This window comes from Onychomys torridus, chromosome 15 (assembly GCF_903995425.1).
Source record: "Onychomys torridus chromosome 15, mOncTor1.1, whole genome shotgun sequence".
Lineage (NCBI taxonomy): Eukaryota > Metazoa > Chordata > Mammalia > Rodentia > Cricetidae > Onychomys > Onychomys torridus.
Window position 1 is genome coordinate 20,476,380 of NC_050457.1, and position 15,896 is coordinate 20,492,275.

General features: G+C 38.5%; 1 protein-coding gene across 1 annotated transcript in view; it reads left to right on the top strand.

Moving 5' to 3' along the window:
* The window catches only part of Ankrd31 (ankyrin repeat domain 31), a 158,760-nt gene that overhangs the window by 76,252 nt on the left and 66,612 nt on the right, over positions 1-15,896 (top strand). Inside the window, exons 12-16 of the mRNA XM_036207173.1 lie at positions 952-1,108; positions 7,972-8,024; positions 8,704-8,852; positions 8,907-10,177; positions 10,859-11,029. Coding sequence (XP_036063066.1) covers positions 952-1,108; positions 7,972-8,024; positions 8,704-8,852; positions 8,907-10,177; positions 10,859-11,029 — 1,801 coding nt within the window. The remainder of the gene's footprint in view (positions 1-951; positions 1,109-7,971; positions 8,025-8,703; positions 8,853-8,906; positions 10,178-10,858; positions 11,030-15,896) is intronic.

A 15,896-nucleotide genomic window follows, 5' to 3' on the forward strand; every position in this document is an offset into this window, starting at 1 on the left:
AGTTATCATTTCTGTTTATACTTAGACTTAACACACATACCTACATTTATACAGATAACATGCATATATGTATGAAGTGGGGGAAATGTTAATTGTTGATCAGATAAAGGATATATAAGTGCCCACAGTATTCTTGCTTTGTTTGTTTGTTTTTGAGACAGGGTCTCTCTACATAGCCCTTGTTGTCCTCAAACTCATTATGTAGATCAGAATGGCCTCAAATACACAATTTACTCTGTCTCCTGAGTGCTGGAATTAAAGGTGTGCACCAGCATGTTGAACTTCCATTATATTCTTGTTTCAGTGTTTTATATGTTTGAAAGTTTTTGAAGTAAAATATTAGGGAAAATTATCCTTGAAGGAAAAACTAGTAGGATTCATTTTTAAATCATATTCATTGACATATAATTGATATGCTACAAAGTTCACCCATAAGAATTATATAATTAACTGGTTTTGGTCTATTTACAGAATTTGGTAACTATCATTATAGTATATTTTTGTTTTTAATACTAAAGACAAACCTTTGTTCTTTAGCCAGCACTTCCTATTGACCCCCAAGTCTTCCAACCCTAGGAAACTCTTTATCTGCTGTCTGTCCCCTGATTAGGCCAAAGCTGTGGTCTTGGGAAGGAAGACAAGGAGACGTGGGATTCGCTTCTCAGCAGCATATCGTTCCTTTTCCCTCTTCCCTTCCTCCTCTTCTCTCCCTTTTTCTTGGTGTCTTTGTTCATTTGTTTGTTCTTTTGTAAGAGAAAGTGTTTTCTATTTAAACAAATTATAACTCAATGGCAGTTATTGATTATACTTATTGGGTAAAGATTTTATAGATAACCCCTGACTCTGTGTTGTTGAAGTAAATGTTTTGTGTTGCTTATAGTTATGTGCTAGCATACATTACAATAATATACCCTTTATCTGGGCTCCTTTATGTGGACAATGTTTTTCTAGGTGGCAGAGTTACTTCTTCAAAATGGAGCTGACCCATTATTTACAAGTGACCATGGAATATGTGCTTTGGATGAGGCCAAGGATTCCATTATGGAGAAACTCCTTAGGAAATACATTCCTAAACATAAAAAATCAGGTAAGATTGAACACTCTGGGGGTTGGGAATTTAGCTCAGTGGTAGAGTGCTCACCTAGCAAGCACAAGGCCCTGGGTTTTGATCCTCAGCTCCAAAAAAAAAAAAAAGATTGAACACTCTGTTGTAGTTTTTTATCATGTTGATAAAGTTATAGAAACTGAATTTAGAATTGTAGAAAATGATTAGTTTCTCCCAGAAGTTTTGAGAAAATACATTCAGTGATGTCTTTGTTTCGTCCTTTTAATAAAACTCACTACTTTTCCTCCAGCTGTGGCAGTGCTAATAGTTAAGAAGAACCTTTTGCAGGTCAGGTGTGGTGGTGCCCATCTTTAATACCAACACTTGGGAGGCAGAAGCAGGTAGATTTCTGTATGTGATCTATGTAGTAAGTCCCAGGACAGCCAGGGTTATGTAGAGGGACCTTGTCTCAAAAAAACAAGAATAAGTAAGAAAGAAACCTTTTATAAATTGGTGCTTTCTTCTCAACAATTCTTTGATATGATAGAAATTATCATTCTATCCACGTCAGTGAATGTGGGAGGTAATATATATGTCCGTTATCCATTCCCTAAGAAGTTTCTCCTCTAGCCATAGTTTGATCTTCTGTCTGTTACATTGTCAAGTTGGACTACAAAATAATTTCGTCTGAGATTATCGAAAAATATTATTTTAAAAAACACATAGCTTTTTTTTTTTTTTTTTTTTTTTTTTTGGAGACAGGGTTTCTCTCTGTGTCCCTGACTGTCCTGGAATTCACTCTGCATACCATGCTGGCCTTGAATTCAAGAGATCCTCCTGCTTCTGCCTCCCAAGTGCTAGACTTAGAGACATGCACCACCACTGCCCAGCTCATGGTATATCTTTACACTCTCTTTGATGCATCTGTTAGACCTTTTTGGTAACATCATAGCATTGCTTGGTTACAGGAGTTGGTTTCTTTTTATAACACCTTAGAAGTCATATGCCATTACTCTTGCTATGTTCTGTTTGTTAGAAATGGGTCACTAAGTTCACCCACAATCAAGGAGAGAAGTTTTTTTTTTTGTTCTTTTTGTTTTTTTGGCCATAGTTGGAAGACAGTTTCTAAAGAATATGGACATGTTTGTGGAATCACTGTATTCATTCTAGTGTTGCTTACGTTACTCTACTGAGCCTCTCTCCATAGCATGTAGTGTGCTGGCACAGGAGCCTGTTTACTGAGTGTTTTGTGTGTTGTCCTTATATAGAATCTAAGCTCCACGAAGGAAAGACTCTTTGCTTTATCTCCTTGTGAATACTGAATTGGCCTTGGACATAGTAGCCATTCAGCAAATACTTTTTGAATAGTGTGCCTGAAACAAAAACTATGTTTTCCATTCAGGAGATGTATGTGAGAACTTAATTTTCTCAGCTTCCTCTTTCCTCCCTCTCTCTATTTTTATTACATTTATTTATTTATTGTATGTGTGCATGCACATATGTACCATATCATGTGTGTGTGGAGGTCAGACAACAGCATGGAAACAGACTATGCCATGTGGGTCCTAGGGATCAAACTCAGTTCTTCAGCCTTAGTGGCAAGTACCTTTACCTGGAGTTGTCTCTGTGGTCTTTAAACTACGGTTTTCATTTTTAAAAAATTCCAGGAGATAATTCTTTCAAAGACTTTGAGTATTATTATCTTTAATAACTAAGTCTTATGTGTGGTAATATATTGTGCACTCTAATAAAATTTGCCTGACGATCAGAGGATAGAACAAGCCACTTTAAACATAGATGCCAGGTAGTGGTAGCACACACCTTTAATCCTAGCACTCAGGAGATCCGTCTGGATCTCTGTGAGTTCAAAGCCACCCTGGACTACATGAGATTGATTCAGTCTAGGAGAGAAAACCAAGCCAGGCAGTGGTGGCACACACCTTTAATCCCAGTACTGGGAAGTACACACGCCTTTAATCCTAGGAAATGATGGCTGGACAGAGAACGGTATACAAGGCATGGGGAGACAGGAACTGAAGGTTTTCTGACAGAAGCGTCCCTTTCGGCCTTTTTGCCTGAGGAAGCTCATTCAGCTAGAGGCCTATCGGCTGAGGGCTTTTTCAGGCTGAGGAGTTGGTGAGGTAAGAGGTGGTGGCTGTGGCTTGTTCCTTTGTCTCTCTGACCTTTCAGCATTTACTCCAATATCTGACTCCGAGTTTTTTATTAAGACCATTTAGGAATTCCTGTTACACTTATGCTTTTGGAATTTCTCTTTTGCGCACAGGAAGATTTAGTCTGAGAATCCTTCCAGAACAAACCTTGTTCCCTCCAATCTCAAGGAAGCTTAAGCTGACAGTGGAAATCTGATCTGCTACAGTTCTGATTCTCCCTGGAGACAAGTAATACAACTATGCTTGTCTTATCAGTTCTTTGCGATTGCATAAGGGTTTTCAGTAAGAATTCTTTGGTGGCAGTCAATCATTTTAAGGCAGAAAAAGGAGTTTCTTGGCGGAAGAGCTCAGTGATGAAAGGAAAAGCCGAGAAAAAGATCAGGAGTAAGAGCAGCTCAGGGCTCTCAGCAGCAGGAATCCACAGGCCCGTCAGCGCGTGCTGGGCAGCTAAAGCAGTGCACCCCCATCACTCTGGAGGAGTTTGTTCTCTGCAGCAGCTCACTCACTCCTGCACCCCCCGCCCCCGCCATTCCTTTATTCGTTCATTCATGGCTTACTGTGTGCTAGGCACCAATTAGTCCAACGCCTAGTAATACAAAATGATTCTTTTAAAAACCAAGTAACAAACACTTACAGTGAAGAACATGATAAAGGCGTACACTAAATATTAAATACACTAAAGGCAGTACCCAGGCTTCTTCAAAACATGGTATACCAACATCATGGTTGATAACCGGCTGGAAACTCTAAGTTGTTTAAAATAAAATTGAAAGTATACTTTCTTCCCAACTGGATTATATTTAATATGACATTTCTCTCAATTAGTGTTGAGTGTATTTGCTGAAAAGAAGGGGCTATATAGCATTCTAATTGTTGGTCATGAGACTGGTTCTCCTTTATGGATACATTTTATTATTTTTCCCGTTTTATTATGTTGTAGCCACTCATTTATGTTTTTTACATCTTCAAGACATGTAATTATTTAAATACTTTTGACTAAGGACTAAGACCTAGACCAAAATGTCTCACTTTTATAATAAAGAGAGACTATCACTGAATTTTTTAACGTGATCTTTCTTTTTTTTTTTTTTTTTTTGGTTTTTCGAGACAGGGTTTCTCTGTGTAGCTTTACGCCTTTCCTGGATCTTTCTTGGTAGCCCAGGCTGGCCTCGAACTCACAAAGATCCACCTGGCTCCGCCTCCCGAGTGCTGGGATTAAAGGTGTGTGCCACCACCGCCCGGCTTAACGTGATCTTTCTATACTGCTGAGGCTGATCTTGAGTCACTGAGCTCAAGCCGCCATCTTAGCCTCCTCAGTAGCTGGGACTGTGGGCATCCAACCTGGTGCTGCTTCCATAAACCAGCAAGTAAACTTCTTTAGAGCAGAACTCTCTCTTAGAAACCAAACCGCATTAGAAGAGACAAGCATGGCTTGTTGATGCCAGGAGTAGAAAAGCATACTGAAGTAGACTATTAAAACAGTCATATTTATGTTTGAAGGCACATAAGAAATGCAAATAAAATGTCATGCTAGAGGCACAGGTTTATAAACTCTGGAATGTGTTTTGATGCTGGTTTTTTTGTTTTGTTTTGTTTTTTCGAGACAGGGTTTCTCTGTAGCTTTGGAGCCTGTCCTGGAACTCACTTGGTAGACCAGGCTGGCCTCGAACTCACAAGAGATCCACCTGTCTCTGCCTCCTGACTGCTGGGATTATAGGCGTGCGTTGATGCTGTTCTTAATCTGGCTTCTTTATTCTGTAATGAGTTTTTGGGTTTTTTTTTTCTTTCCTGGAAGTGTTTTCTCCAGAATTCTAGCCTTCTCTGAGTCCTAAAGCCCTATTCTAATCCCTGCTTCTCTCACCTAATCCCATACAGGAAGTTTCCTGTTCTAATCCCTGCTTCTCTCACCTAATCCCATACAGGAAATTCCCTGTTCTAATCCCTGCTTCTCTCACCTAATCCCATACAGGAAGTTTCCTGTTCTAATCCCTGCTTCTCTCACCTAATCCCATACAGGAAATTTCCTGTTCTAATCCCTGCTTCTCTCACCTAAGCCCATACAGGAAATTTCCTTCATATACATGGCTTTTATTCTTTCTTTGTGAGAGAATTTATTAATTTAGTATGCTTCAGCAGGTTGACTATTTCTTAAGCATGAACATTTGAATTGTCATTAATTAGCACCCTATTTTCCAAAATAGTGTAAATTTTGTTTTCTTAATAAATATATATGCTTTAACAAGACATTTGTCTTTTAATTTCAGTTGAAAAGGGCTTTGTTTTATTTTATTCTGTTTTTCATTTTGTTTTGAAATGCTAGGGATCAAACCCAAGCCCATTTATGTACAGGTAAACACTCCTCCCTAAGATGTATCCCCAACCCCGAAGAGTGTTGTTTGTAAAATTATAAGGATGATGAATCAAGAATGTTCTTAACATGAAATGTACTTGCTGATTTTTCTCTTAGGATATACATCTGCTTTGATGAGTAAAACTCATTCTTACAGGCTTTATCACATTGGGTAATTGACATCCCTGTTTTCTCATTTGCAATTTAATTGAGTTTTTTTGTTGGTTGGTTTGTTTTTGTTTTTAGGGGTGAGTTTTTGTTGTTGTTGTTCTGAGATAGGATCTTACTATAGTCCTGGCTGGCCTGAAACGCACTATGTAGACCAGGCTGACCTCAAATTCACATGGATCCACCTGTGTCTGCATCCTGAGTGCTGAGATTAAAGGCATGCACCACCATACTTGGCCTTGCAAATTGGACTTTTAATATCTATTCATCTACCCAAATATCTATAGAAATGTTAGTGTGAGGATTGAAGTAATGTATGTAAAATACCTAAACATACTGTGTTAGGGCATGATGGAGTTCAGAGGGACAGAAAGGAATATTTCTAAAATTACCATCAGCCAAACTCACCACTTGAGAATTTATATCTGTAGAGTCAGTTGGCTAGACTAGAGAATGTGGCCTTTAAGACTGAGAGGAAGTACAGTCTCTTTAATTCCTTTAGAGTCTCTTAGGAGCCATGCTTACCTGACTGGGTGGTTATGGGAAATATTGTTATTTCTGTTTTTTTTTATTTAAGAACCAATGTTAAGAGAAGACATTGCATCCTTCATATTCTTAAAAGCTATTCACAGCAACGTAGTAACAATAGAATATTTCCTGTACATGGATTTCAGTACTTAATCTTCGTAATACTGTAGCTGTTTGTAGTTTTCATTTATGGACATTCTATGAAGGCAGAGACATTAAGAAACTCGCCCAGGGTCACCCAGCTCATAAACAAGAGAAGCAACAGTGAAACTCTGGAGTGTGGTTTTGACAGGACATTCTGGGCAACTGTTCTTATTTGACTAGGTTGAATGGAATTTGATTGTAATGGTAAAAGTCATTTCTAAAACATAAATTTCCTCATATTTAATCACATCCTTGTTAAGATATTTTGTTTCCTACTTATATTCAAGGTAATTATATTTTATATATCCCATTTAAAATGTTAATTTATTCCTATCAAATGTTTATTGAATATTTTCTATGTACAAATAGAAACCTTCATAAAATTTTATCTTTTGTGGTTAACGTCACGTCACATGTGCCTAATTATAATTACACATTCAGTATTCGAAGAAGGCAAGGAGAGATATGCTAAATTGCAATCTTTTAATTACCAACTTGCCCCCTTTTTTAATAAAAGTATTTTTAGTTTCCTCTATGAAGTATTGTTGATCTTTTCTATGCATGTTTTGCTTTGAAGAGAATGCAGCATTCATGCTAGGACCTTATTGAGCAGACATATTGCGAAATGATGATCTATTTAAAGTTTGTATTATTAATTTGTGTATGTGTTTATGTATGTATCTGGAGAACAGAGGGCAGCCTGTAGGAGTTAGTTCTTTCCTTCCACCTTGTGAGTCCAAAGGATGGAACTCAGCTTATCGAGCTTGGTAGCAAGTGCCCTTACACTGAGCCATCTTGCCAGCCCATGATAATCTATTAGTTATGAAGGGGTTTTTTGCCTTATAAAAACATCTTGCATAATCTACTGAATGAAGAGAACATTCACATATATTTCTGTGAATAAATTAAAAAATATGTTTAGTGCCCATCTTTATTAGTAGTTATTTTGTCAGATCTATTTACTTTTCCAATAGAAATACTATCACTCAAAGTAATATTTATCTTGTAATAAATATGGAAACTATATAGTCATATTGTATGTGCCAGCTTTAATATAAAACATTTACATGATTTCACATATTCCCTCTAGTTTTAAATTTTGATTTGAGTGTGCATGTACGTGTGTTCATGTATGTGAATTACAGGTGTAAACATGGCAGATAGAAAGCAGAGGATAGGCCGGGCATTGGTGGTGCACACCTTTAATCCCAGCACTAGGGAAGCAGAGGCAGGCAGATCTCTGTGAGTTCAAGGCCAGCCTGGTCTCCAAAGGAGATCCAGGAAAATGTGCAAAGCTACACAGAGAAACCCTGTCTTGAAAAACAAAAAAACAAAAAAAAAAAAAAAAAAAAAAAAAAAAGAAAGAAAGAAAGCAGAGGACAACTCTGGGGAGTTACTTCTCTCCTGCCACCTGTGGGATCCAGGAATGGAATCAGGTCATCAGGCCTGCCTGAGTCCACACCGCTAGCCCACCCTCTAGTTCTTTTCATGTCAAAAGACTGGCAGGTTTAGAAGTCTAGGGTCTAACTACTGGAAGCTATTTTATGTTCTCTTTTTGTATGCAGCTCAAAGGAAGAACACTGACCCAGCATATGTAGAAGATACACTCCAGTACAAGGTATATCTGTATTTAGTAATAAACGTTTTAGCAGGTTTATACCTGCTGGTTATTTTTATAGATTCCCAGAGGGAAAGAAAGACTGGTGAAGCATTAGTCAGGTTAGTGACTTGACCTTTGGTTTAAGACACTTTGGAATAATTTCATGAGCCACCCAAAGGTTCTAGCCTGTTAGTCTGAGAAACAGTTAGGTAAGTGTAGCATGCTGTGGTAATGTATTGTAAGCCGTTTTCTTCCTGTTGCTCTTTATGGGGTCTTGGATTTATCAACCATATCAAAATTTTTCTGATTTAAGTATAATACAGATAATACAACAGTAGTAATTCCAGTTGTCTGTCCAACAAAGTTTTCATTGTGTGTGGATTCTCTTCATCTGGATTTGAGTCATGTTTTAATTGTTTTAATCGTAGCATTTCACAATCAGGTTTCCAGAGAAACCATTTTAGAAGTCATCTGTCTTTTAGTTTTCAAATCCCATCTTCCACTTCCCTATCCATAATTCTTCTAGATATCAAAGGAAGAAACTAACCTAATTCTAGTCTTTGCTATGTGACAATTGGAAGAGGTTACTGTCCTGAAAATACTCCTGTAACACTCACTTTACAGTGTCTCATAGAGTCTATAAATCTGCCCCTAAAATTAAAACTAACCATGTTTTTGTTGTTTTTTTTTTAAATAGAAACCAAAATTAAGTTCTGATAATCACACGGAGTTTAATAGACAAGAACCAGGACATGTAGAAATGAAAGAAAGAAACAGTTTACTTATAAATAAAGCATATATATATGAACCTTGCCAGAAAAATTCCAATACCACAGAATTTGGCAAGTTCAAGCCTAGGCAATCAACTGTTAACCAAATAGACTCTACGGGACTCGGAAGGAACAATGTCCACAATGTGAAAGATAGCAGAACTAATGTGTCTAAAAATAAAGGACAAAGAAATACACAACATACAAAGACTCAAATAGATGATAGAGACTGCAGTTTAAGTCAGGGAATAGCTATTTCTTCTTTCAGGGGAGTGAATAAATTAGTGACTCAGCAGCAGCATACTGTCCAAACCCTTGATGACCTTCCAGAAGGGTCCTGTGAACTTTCTACCCCAACTCTGGCAACCTTGAAAAATGGTGCAGGTAACAATAGTGAGGCTTGTGTGGTTTCCAAAAAATCAAATACCCAAATACTGGATTTATCAGATAGTCAAGAAATGCACTTCTCGGAATTAGAGTCCATTGATCAAACTAAACATGCTTCCTTCTCTGAACTTTCATTATATGAAGAAATAAAATTACCACATCTAACTGCAGATCAACAGCCTCACACTAACCAAGAGCTATACAGTAGTAGCTCATGTAAGTCCCCTGAAAACAATAGCCCAGATGAAAAAGGCAAGAACCTTAATGAATGGGAAGATTCTTTCCTCTCCTTCATAAAAGGACGCTTTGCTGACAGTGATAGTGATTGCCACACCTCTACCAAGTCTGTGGCATCTCAGAAGGAATGTGTAGGCCACTGTCCTAATGAAGAGAGCACAGCAAATAGAGAAGAAATGAACTCTCTACGGTGTTTATCTTCTGAAAACTATTTTTCACAGGAAAATGAACCAACCGCAGGCAGCCTAACTACACATACACAAAAAGAAGCTGTTAATTATTGTGATTTGAATAATCAATTAATTTCTGAACAACATATTCCAAATTATAAAAAGTATATATATGGAACTTCGTTTGATCACTCATATGCCAATAATGAGCACAATCCTATGCCTTGTATAAAACTGCCTTCAACACAGAAAGTTTCACAGTTGACTGGTCAAGTGGAGCTATTAAAAGCATTCCAAAATAATGGCCACAGAGAACCAACTCTTTTAGTAAATCAAGCTGATACATATAATGTGGAAAAGAAGCAAGACACTGAGAGGAGTTATACTGTAAAAAGCCAAAACCCAAGTTCTTCAGATAGTCCTTTACACACAGTTGTTCATTCTCAAGTAATAGAAATAACTAACGCTGAAAAAAGGACACAAGACCTTCCAGGGAATGAGTCTGTGAACAATACAGATATTCATTCCATTGACCATGTGAATAAAGAGTTGGCCAACTCCTCACAGCCTAATCAAGGAAAAGAGAAGGGAATTGCTCACAGATCAGGTATTAATATTTCTCAATTTGTACATTTCTTCTAGCTCTCCTTTTGTAGAAATTTACAACTGAATTCTATGTACCCTGTGGCCCAGCTAACAAGCACGAGGCCACAACGCAGGTCATGAGTTTGGAAGCTGATAAGCTCAGTAGTTATTCGTGCGTGATTTTGATTTTGAGGCTTATGGTCTGTCATCTGGGCTAGCTAGACATCCCTAGTGCTTACTTTGAAAGTCAGACTGCTATCAAAGATGGTTACTAAATTGATACCAGTGAAAGCTAATGAAAAATGTGTCTACCAGTTTATATACCTCCTTTTTTTTTTTTTTTTTTTTTTTTTTGAGCTGAGGATCGAACCCAGGGCCTTGTGCTTGCTAGGCAAACACTCTACCACTGAGCTAAATCCCCAACCCTTATATACCTCTTTTTAATATGGCACTAATTTAGTATTCAAACTCCAATGTCATTTTCATGGCAGCACATTGGTATTTCCACTGATTGCAGCTAATCACTGTGTCTGTGTTAGCACCATAACCAGCACACTTAGTTTGCTCTGTGGAAACATTCAGAAAAACTCCTCATAAATAGTTATCCTTGAAACAGAAACCCTGGAAGAATGGGAGTTTTTTTCTTGTCACGTAACCAGTAAAGGGAACCACAAGACTAATAATATAAATGGTTGTGTTTCAGATGAGGAGTTAACTAATAATACCAGTAGATCTGAAAGAGCTGTAAGAAATTGCAAGGAGAAAAAGGGAAATGTGGATTCAGAAGCTCACATGCCTTGTGATACCCAAGAACACAGAAAAGACCAGAATTTCAGAAAAAGAAAAATTTCCTTGAAAACTCCCTGCAGCCAAGGTTTGTATAGATGGTTTTTATTATTATTATTATTATTATTATTATTATTATTATTATTATTATTATATTTGTGTTTTAATTTTACATATCAGCCATGGGTTCCCCTGTCCTCCCCCCTCCCGCCCCCACCTTCCTCCCATTCCCTCCCCTCCATTCCCATCTCCTCTAGGGCCAAGACTCCCCTGGGGATTCATTTAAACCTAGTGGATTCAGTACAGGCAGGTCCAGTCCCCTCCTTCCAGGCTGAGCAAAGTGTCCCTGTGTAAGCCCAAGGTTCCAAACAGCCAGCTCATGCACTAAGGACACGTTCTGGTCCCACAGCCTGGATGCCTCCCAAACAGTTCAAGCTATTCAATTGTCTCACTTATCCAGAGGGCCTGATCCAGCTGGGGGCTCCACAGCCATTGGTTCATAATTCATGTGCTTCCATTCGTTTGGCTATTTGTCCCTGTGCTTTTTGCAATCTTGGTCTCAACAATTCACGCTCTTACAGTCCCTCCTCTTTCTCGACAATTGGACTCCTGGAGCTCCACCTGGGGCCTGGCTGAGGATCTCTGCATCCACTTCCATCAATTATTGGATGAGAGTTCCAGCACGACTGTTAGGGTGTTTGGCCATCTGATCACCAGACTAGGTCAGATCAGGCTTTCTCTCAACCATTGCCAGCAGTCTACAGAGGATGTATCATTGTGGATTTCTGGGGACCTCTCCAGCACTCTGCCTATTCCTGTTCTCATGTGGTCTTCATTTATCATGATCTGTTATTGCTTGTTCTCCCTTTCTGTTCTTGATCCAGCTGGGATCTCCTGCTCCCCTAAGCTTTCTTTCCCTCAAACCTTGCCCTTCATTACTCCCACTGTCGTCCAGGTTGTTCATGTAGATCTCATCCATTTCTCTGTCATTGGGTGATCCCTGTGTCTTTCCTAGGGTCCCATTTTCTAGGTAGCCTCCCTGGAGTTGTGTAGCAGTCTAGTCATCTTTGTTTTACATATAGTATTCTCCTATGAGTGAGTACATACCATGTTTGTCCTTCTGAGTCTGGGTTACCTCACTCAGGATGATTTTTTCTAGATCCATCCATTTGCCTGCAAACCTCATGATGTCATTGTTTTTCTCTGCTGAGTAGCACTCCATTGTGTATATGTACCATATTTTCTTTATCCATTCTTCAGTTGAAGGGCATCTAGGTTGTTTCCAGGTTCTGGCTATTACAAACAATGCTGATATGAACATAGCTGAGCAAATGCCCTTGTGGTATGATTGAGCATTCCTTGGGTATATGCCCAAGAGTGCTACAGCTGGGTCTTGGGGGAGATGGATTCCCAATTTTCTAAGGAAGCGCCATATTGATTTCCAAAGTGGCCTGTACAAGCTTGCATTCCCACCAGCAGTGTAGGTGAGTTCCCCTTGCTCCACATCCTCTCCAGCATAAGCTGTCTTCTGTGTTTTTGATCTTAGCCATTCTGACAGGTGTAAGGTGGTATCTCAGAGTCGTTTTGATTTGCATTTCCCAGATAATTAGGGATGTTGTATAAATGTTTATGTCAAAGTTTTGTAAGTAAGCCTCATACTTCAAAGAATTCCTAAATGTTTAATTAAATTAGTGAGGGGTTTTTTTTTTGTTTTTTTTTTTTTTTGAGACAGGGTTTCTCTGTAGCTTTGGAGCTTGTCCTGGACTAGCTTTGTAGACCAGGCTGGTCTTGAACTCACAGAGATTCGCCTGCCTCTGCTGGGATTACAGGCGTGCGCCGCCACCACCACCCAGCAGGGTTTGTTTTTTATGCTAGAGGACATTCATTTAGTTGTGAGATTATTTCAGATATATTTGTTGTTAAAACTCCATTTGAGGATATCCAGCAGTCTCCAGGTAAGTTTTTGTCATATTGCTGACTATGGCTTTCAGTTTGTGACATTAGAGGAGGTAAACAGCAGAGACAATGAGTATTCAGTGGGAGGATTAGGACTGTGTAGTATCTCAGATTTTTATGACACATCCATTTAGCCCTTTTAAGGATTATTAAAGAAGTATGGGCACTAATTTTTGTCGAATTAATCAACTGTCTATATTTGTCTGACAAAACTTACTCTCCTTTAATGGTTCTTAGAGCTAATCCTGTGATGAACAACAACCTGGACCACCTCAAGTTAAATATTAAGTACTCATAACTTTTGTTATGAGGTAGGAAAGGTGCTGGACAAGGCATTTTCAATGTGAGCCTTCCCTTACTTTCCTTCTTGTGTAAATTGAAGACCTTTAGGGGCTTTCTACAGTGAGTTGAATGATGGTCCTTCCATAATGAGTCTATTTCCTAGGCTCCGGAATTTGTGAATAACACCTCTTTGCTAAATGATTGAATATTATTATCTTCTTTGGAAAAGGAATATTTACATAAATAATCAATTAAGGTCTTTGAAGTGGAACCATTCTGAATTATCTAGATGAACCCCAAATCTAATCAAAAGCTTCTTTATAAGAGAAAGAGAGAAATTTGAGACACATAGATTGAGTAAAGGAGTTCATGTAACCTTAAGCTAGGGAAGCCAAAGAATGTCAACAGCCACCAGAAGCTGGAAGAGGTCAAGAAGACTGGCAGTTGCAGTTATGTCCCTGCTGGTGCCTTGATTTTAGATTCAGATAGCAGAGTCAACTTCTGTTGTTTAAATTCAGCTGGCTTATAAGTTGTTATAGGTGACCCAGGAAGCTGATGTACTTCCTTAGTAGCACTTAATCATATTTAAGTATAAGTTTGTGTCTGTATGTCATTCCTCTAACTGAACAACTTGAACAGGGGATGGAGAATTCTAGATGTTGACACCAGGAGGTTCCCTAATGCTAGGTTCTCTCACAACCATTCAACAGTGAATTTACCGATGCCCTCAGTCCCACTGCACTCCTACCAGCCACAGATTTCCAATCTGCATTTTAATTTCCCTCGATTAAGAAAAGAAGGGACTATCAGAGAATGATAGCGTTTTTAGACGTTGAAAATGTAATGTGTAGCTGAGACTGAAAGTGCACGCCTTTAATCCCAGCACTCAGGAGGCAGAGACAAGCAGGTCTTCTGAGTTCCAGACCTGTCAGGTCTACACAGCAATTCCAGACTAGCCACGATACATAGTGAGACTGTTATAGAATAGCATAAAAATGTAAAGGAGATATATATGTGTGTGTGTATATATATATATATGCCATGATGCATACAGTAGATATAGCTGTAGGATAGTTGATGAAGCTTCACAGATCTTCTATGAAAGCTAGCTTGTAAAACTATGGGTTAGTTCCTGTAATGATTTACAGTGTTTGTGGCAGCACTTACTTGTGCTGTATCATGTTGTTCACTCTAGTCTTAGTTCTGAGCACACAGTATGCCTTTTGCAGTGCACATGCTGTCTATAACTTCATGCCACAGGGAGCCAATGAACACAGCCTAACACAGGGCAGATTTGAGACTATTGTATAGTATGGATTTCAGTGTTTTTTAAACTATACATACAAAGTTTAGTGTTCATACAGAAACATAATGGTTTAATTATGATAAACAAAGACTAACTAATATTTCCCTATCATAACTTCTCAGTGTGTGAGTATTAATTTAGTCTGTCTTTAAATTAGAAGGTTTGATCTGAAAAATTGTTGTTTGAATTACTGACTACTTTCATAAAAGAAACAACTAAATGAATTTTGACATGGGATTAGGACAGAATTTCCAAACATTTCTGAATGACTTTAAACATAATTTTGACATTTTTACTGTGTATTTATGTGAAGTAGCGTTCTCCCTGTTGATGAATATAACATCGAAATGTCAATCAACTCTGAAAATTTGCTACATTACTTAACTTTCTCTTTGCTGAGCTAATACCTATAAAGAAGCAACTTAAAGGAGGAACATTATATTTTGATTTATAGTTCAAAGATAAAGAACTATCTATCCACCTACCTACCTATCTATCTGTTTATCTGTCAGTCTGTCTCTCTGTTTACCTATCTAATCTATGGTCTGTCATGGGGAGGAAGGCATGGCAGAACAAGCCTGAGAAAGCTGGCCACATTGTATCTGCAGTAAGGAAGGGGGGGGGGAGGTGTGTATGTATGCTAGTGCTCAGCTTGCTTCCTCCTGTTCTATCCAGACTCCAGCCCATGGAATAAGAAGGGCCACATTTAACATGGCGCTTAATTTATGCAGTCTAGGAATTCTCTCTCAGACATACCTAGAAGCTTGTCTCCTATGAAATTCTAGATCCTGCCAAGTTGACAGTCAATATTATCATAAATGTTGAGGATGCTGTATATCCTGCAGTATGAAATACTCAACCAAGATTTAATTCGTCATATAAAAATAAGTGCCAGGAAGTGGTGGCGCATGCCTGTAATCCCAGCACTTGGGAGGCAGAGCCAGGCAGATCTCTGAGTTCGAGGCCAGCCTGGGCTACCAAGTGAGTTCCAGGGGAAAGGTGCAAAGCTACACAGGGAAACCCTGTCTTGAAAAACCAAAACCAAAAAAAAAAAAAAAAAAAAAAAGGCAAATACAACCATCTCCTTAATACACAAATTTGATTACCTCTTTAATAAATACAGATTTGTATGTATACCAAAGAATATTTTAAAATAATCTCTTTATGAGCTATTATCTGTAATTGATTGGTACACCTGTTTTATATAGTCTGTATGCCAGGTGGTCCAAAATTTGTTGGGTACAAAGCAGTCACTTGTAAAGATGTTGAAGAGGCGCCACTGGAAAGGACAGGAAAGGAAGGCGGAGGGGAGGGCTGTAGTTACTAGTAGTGGCACCACTTCCGGGCTGCAGTGGTGTGCTGATGTGTGTGTGTGCTCTAACAAATAAAGCTCGCCTGAAGATCAGAGGCA